At 43.1% G+C, this 10,928-nt stretch overlaps 1 protein-coding gene across 1 annotated transcript; it reads right to left on the bottom strand.

The window, feature by feature from the left end:
* Positions 1-264: 264 nt before the first annotated feature.
* Positions 265-1,894, bottom strand: LOC141046995 (uncharacterized). Its single transcript, XM_073541892.1, has 2 exons — positions 1,738-1,894; positions 265-1,632 (listed from the first exon to the last, which is right to left on the bottom strand). Exons 1-2 carry the CDS (start codon positions 1,866-1,868, stop codon positions 330-332), a joined length of 1,434 nt encoding a protein of 477 aa, XP_073397993.1. The 5' UTR covers positions 1,869-1,894; the 3' UTR covers positions 265-329.
* Between the last annotated feature and the right edge of the window lie 9,034 nt (positions 1,895-10,928).

Raw genomic sequence — 10,928 nt, forward strand, 5'->3', positions numbered from 1 at the left:
ATATTATTTATTTATTTTTTTTGGTGGTTTCCCTTTCTTTACTTTATACCGGATGGTCAGCCATCCAACTCTGAAAGGGATACTATATTTCATTTTTTTTTTTATTTATATATATATATATATATATATATATTTAAATATATATATATATATATATATATATATAAAAAAAAAAAATGAAATATAGTATCCCTTTCAGAGTTGGATGGCTGACCATCCGGTATAAACTAAAGAAAAACAAACCATAGTGTACGGCGCAGTGTGTGCAGGCGGCGAAAGACACAATAACCAAACATTATTTTGAAATAAAAATATAACATTTATTTTACTTATTTTTGAGTTGGTGGAAACTGGGGGGTGTGGAGGGATGAGGAACGGCTTTGGGTGGAGTAAGGGGTTCTAGGGGAAGGAGGAACCAAAGAAGTGGGGGAAGGGAGCCGAGGCAAGGAAAGTTGTGAAGTGGGAGGTGAGGGAGGAGGGAGGGTCAGAGTCCTCCTCTTTGTTTTTTTATGACGGTGGCCCGTCGTCTTGCTGCTGTCCTCGCTAGAGCCTGAGGACTGGCTAGACCCCGGGGACCGCCTTGAGCCTCTGGACCGCCTTGAGCCTCTGGACCGCCTTGAGCCTCTGGAACGCCTGGAAGCTGTGGACTGGCTGGAGCTGGGGGACCGCCTGGCGCTTGTGGACCGCCTGCCAGGATCTTGTACCTGCTGTGGCATGCTGGTGGTGGTGGATGTCCTGGCAGGGGCCGTAAATATTGAATGCGGGTCCCCCAGCTGATGCTGCTCCGAGGTGGTGGTGCTGGTGGTGGTGGCGGTCCATGAAGGCGTGGTGGCTGTGGCGGTCCATACCGGGGTGGTCCTCCCGCTGGTGGTGGTGGCGGCGCTACAGGCAGGGGTGGTGACGACGGGCCATCCAGTGGTGGTGGCGGCAGCAGTGGTGGGCCAGGCAGGAGCAGCGCTTGGCATGGTGTTGGCGGGTAAGTGTCCAGCTGCACTCGGACTTGGGGCGGTATATTGGTGTCCGGCGAGGCTTGGAAGTGTGGTGGCTGTGCAGTGATATGCAGCAGAAGTAGGTAATGCTGTAAAACGAGTCAGGGGTGGCACCGGTGGAAATGCCACCGCTGACTGCTGCATAATCCTACTCTGCTGCATAGCCTGCATAAAAGCATTGTTGCAGGCCTGCATGACAGTCAACTGGAGGTCAGGGGTAAGGTGTTCCGCCGTGTCCCGAGCTATTTGGGTATAAAAATGATGCGCTGATCTGGCGAGGTCGACTTCCAGGCGCTCAAGGCGACCCTCGATAGACTTGTAGCGTTGGTCCAAAAGGAGGAAACCACTCTCAAGTCTATCGGAGAGTGCCTTGAGGCTACTCTGAAAGACCGAGCTCAATTCAACGAACTCGGGCATGAGAGGCCTGTCCGAGGTCCTCTGCCGCTGCTGGCGGGAAGTGCCCGCAAAACCAGTGGCAGAGACCTGGGACAGGGGAACACCTGAGCGACCAGCTTCCTGGTCTCCAGATGACTGTGGTGCAGACCTGCAAGGTGCTTCCTCGCTGATGGATGGCTGGGAGGGGTCCGGGGCAGCTTGATGAAGGACCGCTTCGGGCCCAGGTTGCAGGGTGCTGCTCCAGGTGCTGTGAAAAGAAAAGAAAGAAATTACTACCATAAATTAACAATCGCCAACTCCTGTGGAATAGAAAAGCACAGAATAAAACACAATACAACTAGAAAATACTTACGTTCGGGAGGCAAGGACCGGTCTTAAAAATGCCAAGGCACGATGGTATCTGTACTTCGTGCCGGTCCTTGCCGCAGCACCACTGCGAACCTGCTTCTCCTGACGGATATCCCTGTTGAAGCGGTCCTTCATCGAGCGCCAACGGGTTCTGACTTTGTTCACTGTGGTGGAAAAAAAAAAAAAGAAAAAAAGTAAGACTATGGACTGGAGGCTGTGATCATCCAACTGTGTGTGATGATAGAAACTCCATGGAGTTAATAGCATCACACACAGTTGGGTGATCCCGGCCAAGATCACTGCTGCATCACACTGCATTTAAATACTTACGAAAATCCTTGCGGACCCGGGGAGAGGCGTGGTCCCAGCCATCCATCAGCGATGCGGCCACCTCGTTCCAGAGCCGCCGGATCACCACGTTGTCCGAGTGCAGTTGGTGACGGGTGTCCCACAACGGGACTCGCTCCTGGACTAGACGAATGAGCTCGTCGTTGTCCAGGGCGAGGTCCTCCTCCCGCTGTGGAGCCTAGAAAAGAAAGACAAACATTAATCTTTGAAAGATTTTAAAATAAAAAATCTCGAAAACTAGCTGAAGAGCCCGGCGCTGCCCGGGCATAGTAACTAACTGTGGTTAGTTATAGAAAATTATAATTATCCTCCATCCCATAGTCCCGTGCCCATATACCATCATACATATCCTCCATCCCATAGTCCTGTGCCCATATACCCATCATACATATTCGCCATCCCATAGTCCTGTGCCCATATAACCATCATACATATTCGCCATCCCATAGTCCTGTGCCCATATACCCATCATACATATTCGCCATCCCATAGTCCTGTGCCCATATACCCATCATACATATCCTCCATCCCATAGTCCCGTGCCCATATACCATCATACATATCCTCCATCCCATAGTCCCATGCCCATATACCCATCATATATATCCTCCATCCCATAGTCCCGTGCCCATATACCATCATACATATCCGCCATCCCATAGTCCCGTGCCCATATACCCAAACAAACAAACATACACACACACACACACACACATATACACATACACACATACATACTTTGAGCTTTAGACATTGATACACAAGCCATTAAAAAATTTTTTTGTTTTAAATGAAAATAAATGCAAAAAAAAGCAACAAACATCGAAAAAAACAACCATGAAAATTTAAAAAAAAACTTTAAAAAATACCAAAAAAAAATAAATAAAAATAAACCAGCCTAGAAAATAAGTAAAAAAAAAAAACAGTCCGTCTGTACTTACATCACGTCTTCCCGCCCGCACTTGGCCTTGCTGCTCCTGCCGTTCCTCCGGTGGTGGTGGCGTGATGGAGGATGAGGTCTGAAAATTAAACCAAAAAAATTAACCACATGTGTTTATTTTTTCCAATCCATACGGAAGCATGGTACTCACTTCTTCTGCCTCTTGCCCTGTCCCGGGGACATATTCCTCACCAGATGAAGACATGCTGCAATAAAAAAAAAAAGAGACATAAGTACTATAGAAATGTATTGAAATTTCAGCCAGACATTAGGTTTTTCATACTTACATTGGTGCAGCTTGTGCTGTGTGTCCACTCGTGAGCAATCCTTAAAGTATTGTGGAATCCCAGTGCCCACACCATTTTATCACCTTGGTTTAATTTTTTTTTTTTACTGTCTAGACCACATTTCAGTCGTGTTTATCTTAAAAACGCATGTGCATAAAAACGCAAGCGTGCGCAAGACCATGCGCACGTATGCACTACCATAGGCTCCAATGTGGAGTTTTTGCGCATGCGGTTTTTTGACGAGACAGGGCGGAACCAAAAATGCAACATGTTGCGTCTGACGCGCCTGGCGCGAAAGACAAAAAAACGCATGCGCACGAAAGCGCAAGTATGCGCAAGACCATGCGCACATCATGTTAAATATAGGTGCGCAGTGCGCATGCGCACTGGTGCGCACGATGCGCTGCGCACAAAAGCGCAAATGTGAAACCAGCCTAAGACTCCAAAAAACTTTATGATCTAAGTTGCAAAATAAATTCAGAAATCCAAGGGTGTATTTGCAGGAAAACACTAATTTGATCCTTGAGAATACTGTAGCGGAGAAAGGATAGAGAGGAGGAGTGGAAATGTTCTTTAATAAAAGAATAAGGATAGAATTTAGAACCATCGTAGATATCTCCCAGTTTCTTAATACCCAATTCGAGCCAGAGAGGGTCCAGGACCAACCTCTGGACTCATGGATTAGAGATAATGGAATATTCTTGAGAATATGGAAGTTATCACAACCCTTTTTTGGTTTGGCAAGCCTTTTCCAAGACTCAATAGAGGATTGGAAAATGGGGTGCGTGCTAGAAGGGATTTGCTTGTTTAAAAGAAAACCCAAAACAAACAAATGGGGAGGCTTGTTGTTGTTTAAAAAGAGTTCTAAATCATACCAGGCCGGAGGGTCTTTATGAGGCCACCAAAAACAGCTCTGCTTGATCAGATTAGCAGAGTAATAAGCCGAAATGTTTGGCAAGCCATCCCCACCATAAAATTTATGATTATAAAGAAAAATATTCAGGATTGAGAGTCCTCAGTAGTTGATACCTTTTAATGACTAACTGAAAAGATGGTAACACATTGCAAGCCTGATGGGGCATGAGGACAAAAAGTCGTTTTCAAGCTTGGCCGAGTTTGGGAGTACAAATTTATGACGACCTTTGACACTCTCAGTGCTGGAATGAATATGTCGCTTGGATTTATGTCTTGTTACATCAATTAAGGAATTTCCTTTTAAAACCTTGTGGGGGCATCACAACACAGAACTAGACCCCAATCAGAGGACCATAAAACATCCGGACTCCTTATCTATGAACTGGTCCAATGTTTATATTTATGTTTCTCCCTCTCCCATATTGATAGTTCTGCTTCACGTCACTTGTCTTATCTATTGCATTTTTTCTAGGCTGTATTGTGCATAAATATGTGACTCTTCAGATTTTGTATTAGTCTAGCCTGATGAAGAGACCTGAGTAGTCTCGAAAGCTTGCAATGTGTTACCATCTTTTCAGTTAGCCATTAAAAGGTATCAACTACTGAGGACTCTCAATCCTGAATATTTTTCTATCTACTGGCTAACACGGTACAAAGATATACATCTTTCCTGATTATAAAGAATGTTTTGAGCCACTCTAGCTTTCCTCATACCCCAAATAAAATGATTAAGTGAATTTTGTAAACTGGTAAGGAATGAGGAGGAAATTTTCAGTGGGAGCGACCTGAGCACATATATGATTTTAGGTAGAATATATGATTTTACAGTCATGATCCTTCCCCACCATGATAAGTCTCTATCTTTTAGGACGTTTAAGTATTTAATGATGGTAGTATAAAGGATCTCTAAATTTGTGAGAATCAGGGAATTAATATTTTTAGTAAACCGCAAACCTAAATATGTTAAGTGGTCATCAGTCAAGCTCCAGGGAGAGATCGATGTTAAATCAGTCAGTTGAGCAGTGGTTACATTATAACTAAGGATTTTGGACTTAGAATTGTTAATTTTAAAGAAAGAAATTTTGGAAAAAAGATGGAGTTGGGTTTGAAGGGCTGAAATTGAGTCATGTGGCTTGGTCAGAGTGAGGATGATATTATCGGCGAAAAGCCCAATTTTATACTCTCTAGTAGATGATTGAATTCCTGAGATATTTTGGTCATTCCCAATAAGTTGTGCCAATGGTTCAATTGCCATAACGAACAAGAGGGGCGATAATGGACAGCCTTGCCTGGTGCCGTTCGTAATATTAAAAGGAGAAGAAAAGCAGTTATTTAAATAAATTTTTGCTTTGGGCTTGGCATATAGGGCGAGGATGCTAGAAAGAAAAGGAGAATGAACCCCAAATTTTTGGAGAACGGCGCGTAGCTATGTCCAGTTGAGACGATCAAACGCCTTTTCGGCGTCAAGAGAAATAACTGTGGCACTAAGCTTTTGGGAAGTAATTATTTTCATTAGATTGATGAGCCTCCTTGTCCCATCTGTTGACTGCCTATTTTTAAGGAAACCCAGTTGATCATTAGAGATCAACTTAGGAAGGAATTGACTCAGCCGATTAGCTAGAATTTTTGCATAGATTTTTACATCTGTGTTTATAAGAGAGATGGGAACAATAACTGGCAACATTATGTGGGTCAGTATTGGGTTTGCGTATAAGGATTTTGGAAGCTTCCAACATCTCATCAGGAAAATGACCAAGCTGAGAAATCATTTGCTGAGTACACAAACCTTCTCCTCACGCAGGGAAGCTTCAGCTGCTGTACAGTTATTAATAGCCAGTCGCGGGGTTCTCTCTCAACACCAGTCCTGTCACAGATTCCAGGGCTTTTCCCTTCTGACGCATCAGGAGGAGACGATAAGATCCATATAAGGCTGGCTGTCGTCACGGCGAGATATTGAGGGGCACACAGGAGCAAAGAGAAGGAGACTTTCACCTCAGCCACTCCTGCCAAATTCCTGAATCCTCCGCTGCAATGTGAACAGCGCGTGCCAATGCACGGACCCGCTCAGGTATGGCTGCCATCTGCCGCTGCTGCCCGCATTCAAAACAATGACAGCCGTCTTCACGACAGGACACAGGGAGCCACACAGGAGCACAAGAAAGGAGATTCTCGCCTCCGCCACTCCCGCCAAAGTCCGGAATCTTCCGCTTTGATGTGGAGAGTGCGAGCACAGACCCGCTTCAGGACGGCAGCCTCCTGCTTCTGCTGCGCGTGGCCAGCTATAATACTGGCAGAAAATAGCCGCTTAATACTCCATTACCTCAGACGCCAGCAGTTCTATAGATAAGCCAACTTGAACTGAGGGGTGTTATGAGAGGGATATATCCCAAAGTCTCTCTGGAAATTTTTTTGGGATGAAGGAAAAAGAGAAAAAAAGACATTAATGTGAGAGTCCCACTGCGGCAATAGTCTATGAGTTCCTATGTTAGGTATCTGACAGGAATTGTCTTGCATGCAATATTACATCAAAAAGGGGTAATTTAGGTCCCAAAATGGTCTTTGAATTAAAGTGTATATATTTTGGCTATAGATGAGAAAAAATAAAGGGTTTTTTTGTTGCTGTTCTGTCCAGCCATATAATTGCTGTCTAGAAAGTCATTTTTGTGTGTATTATTCCTTCATATATTTCATACTGTAAGGTACCAGCACCACCTGCTGGCTGTTTAATGCATAGATTCTAGTTTAATTTGCAATGTATTGTGGGATTGTTCCTGTTACATCATAGTCTTGTTTATGACACTGTGAGGGGAACAGCAGCCATTATTCCTCCATTTGTCTTATGAGAAACTACACCATTCGTGTTCTTCATGCTTCTTAAACAGCCTGCTCTAAGCATAGTTGGTAAGCACTATCTAGGTGTTATAATCCTGTGTTTATAACGTTTGTTGTATTAAATAGGTAATCATCAGCTATGTATTACCTAATGGTACCTATGTATTACCTCATGGAACCTATGTTAATATGTAATAGGTAATCCTCATGGTACCTATGTATTACCTCATGGAACCTATGTATTACCTCATGGTACCTATGTATTACCTCATGGAACCTATGTATTACCTCATGGTACCTATGTATTACCTCATGGTACCTATGTATTAACTCATGTTACTGTATATTGCAGATTATCTGTATTTTATGCTCTGTGCAGTTATATATTCTGAAATGCTCCTGTTATTGCATCCTATAGTTTCACCCTTTCCTGTCACATCTGCAATCAACAAAAGAAGGTTACAATTTTATAGCCTCTTTTCGTAAAGAAAACAGGGGGTTTAGCTACATGTCTCATTGCACACCCTGCTAACGTGTATGAGGACAGTATAGTGAAACAACTGCTGAGAACAAGCTCAGAAGATCTGACGTTACAGAGCCCGCTATTATCCAAGCATACGGTTATTGCATACGGATATTGCAGCAACCTCCTAACGGTCGGACTGAATAATCGGACCATACAGAGCCCGCCATTATCCACGCAGAGCCGACAAAGGGATATCAAAGCGGTCGCCTAACTGTTGAATCATGTCTCAAGGACGAGCATCCTCTTTCAAGACGATATCACGAGTTGGTTCCTCCAAGACACCATCTGTCGGCAATGCCGCCGCTATTGCCCACTCAAAAGCTGAAGCGGCAAAAGCAAGAAGCACCTTTGCTGAGTAAGAGATAGAATTGAAACTACAACAAGCATCCCTGGATGTAGAAAAAGCGTCACTGGATGCAGAGAAAGCACGCCAACAAGCATGCCTGGATGAAGAGAAAGCGCACCTTGAAGCAACATTACAGAAACTTGCTATTGAAAAAGAAACAGCAGCTGCCATAGCAGAAGCAGAAGCCTTAGAAGCTGCCGTATATTCTGACGACGAACACAGCAGACGCAGCAGTGTGCTAGGCCTACAGCAAGTTATTCACGATCCATTGCAGAGTACGTCCATCAGCATTCCAAATCAAATGACGATCCAGACCCAGAGGCGAAGACAGAGCATTTTGTCAACAAGTCAAGCCAACCAGGTAATTTGGATCCCCAGAAAGCCAACTCTCAGTCTCCCTACCAAAAGCAAGGAAATATACATTGGGATGATACTGACTACAATAATCTTTCTCCAGAACAGAAGATCTGTCCCGGCTTAAAGAGAATCCCTTCGCTTCAAAAAGGTACTACAGCAGTTGGACCAAACCAGAGACATCTAGCAGGTATGATCGCACAGCACACATGTACTCTGGCAACACTCCATCAGCTAGCATCAGTGCCAATCAAGCCACGATGGACTTTGCCAAGTTCCTTGCTCAACAAGAGTTGGTCACTAAGGGACTTGTAAAGTTCAGCGATTGCGCTGAAAACTACAGGGCTTGGCGAGCCTCCTTCAAAAATACCATAAGAGACATAGGTCTATCATGTAGTGAAGAAGTGGATCTCTTGGTAAAATGGCTAGGAAGTGAGTCTGCCAAACACGTGAAGAGAATCAGAGACATTAATGTAAATCATCCAGATGTCGGCCTCAAAAGAATTTGGAATAGACTTGATGAATGCTATGGCTCAGTAGAGGTTATAGAAAGTGCCTTGTTTAAAAGAATAGAGGACATTCCTAGAATAGCGAACAAGGATTATTCAAAGCTTAGAGAATTAACTGACTTGTTAATGGAGTTGTGTGTAGCAAAACCAGAAGGAGATCTTGTGGGGTTGACATATCTCGACACTGCTAGAGGAGTGAACCCCATAGTTCAAAAACTCCCATATAACCTGCAAGACAAATGGGTTACATATGGTTCTAGGTATAAACAGATTTACAATGTACCATTTCCTCCATTCAATGTGTTTGTAGATTTTGTCTCAGAACAAGCAAAAATTAGAAATGATCCTAGCTTTGATTTCAAGCTGTCATGTGCCAATAACTCTGTTAGTAAACCTCGTAGAACAACTGTAGAGGTCCACAAAACTAACATTTCTTCCACAGGTTCAGTTCACAAAGAGTTCAGCTCCGGTCAAGGAGAAGACAAATCCAAGGACCCAAGCAGGCAGTGTCCCTTACACAAGAAGCCACATTCCTTACTTAAGTGTAGAGCTTTCAGAGAAAGAAGGTTACAATTTTACAGCCTCTTTTCTTAAAGAAGACAGGGGGTTTAGCTACGTGTCTCATTGCACACCCTGCTAACGTGTATGAGGACAGTATAGTCGCTATTTGCAAGTTTTGCGAGGAAGTTACCTCAGAGCCCAAGGACGACACGTCTCACTCCATCGCAGTCCTAGGCCACGCCACATTACTACTGTTATGGTCATTACAAAAAAAAACTAGGAGAAAGAATTCCTCCCCAAGTAGATGCTTTCTTAGCAGAGAAACGGATTCCTGAATCTTTCAGTATTTCCGCAAGTTTTTTTATCCTTATATAAAACAGGTACTGTATATATTTCTTAATGATATCAACAATTTTATTATATTGTGGACTATAATTAGATGAAAAAGTTATCTGGGAATTTTTGCTGCGATTGTTATCAGTAGTGGAGTGTGTCACATGTCGCACTATTATCTTTTTCCATTAATTTAGCTCTATCAATTTTATTCACTGTTCTTTTTCCTTTTTGTAGGCGCCGATTAGGATAGCCTCTATGTTTTAACCTACTCAGTATCTGATCCCCTTCTTTATTAATTGTAGCCAGGGAGGAGCAGTTTCTTTTTGTTCTTATAAGTTCTCCTAGGGCAATGTTGTTAATAACATGTTTAGCATAGCATGAATGGGCTGCTATAATACTGTTAGTATCAGTAGATTTCTTGTAAGGGTAAATTGTCACAGTTCCCGTTTGAATACTGCATATTAGTGTTATATTCAGATATTGATCTTATGCTCTGAGAGACAATCCGTAAAAGTTCAATTAAAATTTTTTGTGTTCAAATATTCAACAAACGCTATTGTTTCTTGATTTCCTCCTTTCCATAACATGACTGGCATCTATATATCTCCTATTTCAACGGAGTTCATGAAGTTATTATCCTCAGAGAACACGTATTTCTCCTTCCAGACAGCCACTGTGCTGTTAGCAAGGGAAAGTGAGCATTTGCCTTCCATGCTAACACCCTGCTCTTGTGGGAAGAATTTTTTTGTCAAATGAAAAACAGTTGAAAGCAAAAAAAAAAAAAAAAAACGCATCCAAAAAAAATGTCTGTATTTCTGTTTTTTATATACCGTATTTTTTTAATGAAAGCCTTTCCATAACAACTTGATGTGGGATAGATGGGTACAGGCTCCCAACGTCACAAGTTAACCATTTAAATGGGTGGAGCCATGTATGTCCATCCATAGCAGTAACTATCATTTTAGTATCCCTAACATAGCCTGACAGATGAACGTCTAGGGGTTGTAGCTGATGCTCTACCCACTGCCCCAGGTTCTCACTCAATGACCCTATCTAATATATAAAGCTCAATGTGGGTGTGTATGTGAGTAATGTGAGTATGTATATATGTCCGGGATTGGCATCGGCACCGTCGCAGCTACAGCCACAAAATTTGGCACATTATATTGAGAAACCGTTGGCACAACCCTTAGTAGACGGGATGGTGCACAAGTAGGATCCCAATCCGTGAATTGCAATATATATAAACTCGGCACACACCCAAAGGATTATGTTGCAGAAAGGTGATTTTAATAGATGGC

This window comes from Dendrobates tinctorius, unplaced genomic scaffold (assembly GCF_039654945.1).
Source record: "Dendrobates tinctorius isolate UK_male_01 unplaced genomic scaffold, ASM3965494v1 ptg000125l, whole genome shotgun sequence".
In the NCBI taxonomy this organism is placed as follows: Eukaryota; Metazoa; Chordata; class Amphibia; order Anura; family Dendrobatidae; genus Dendrobates; species Dendrobates tinctorius.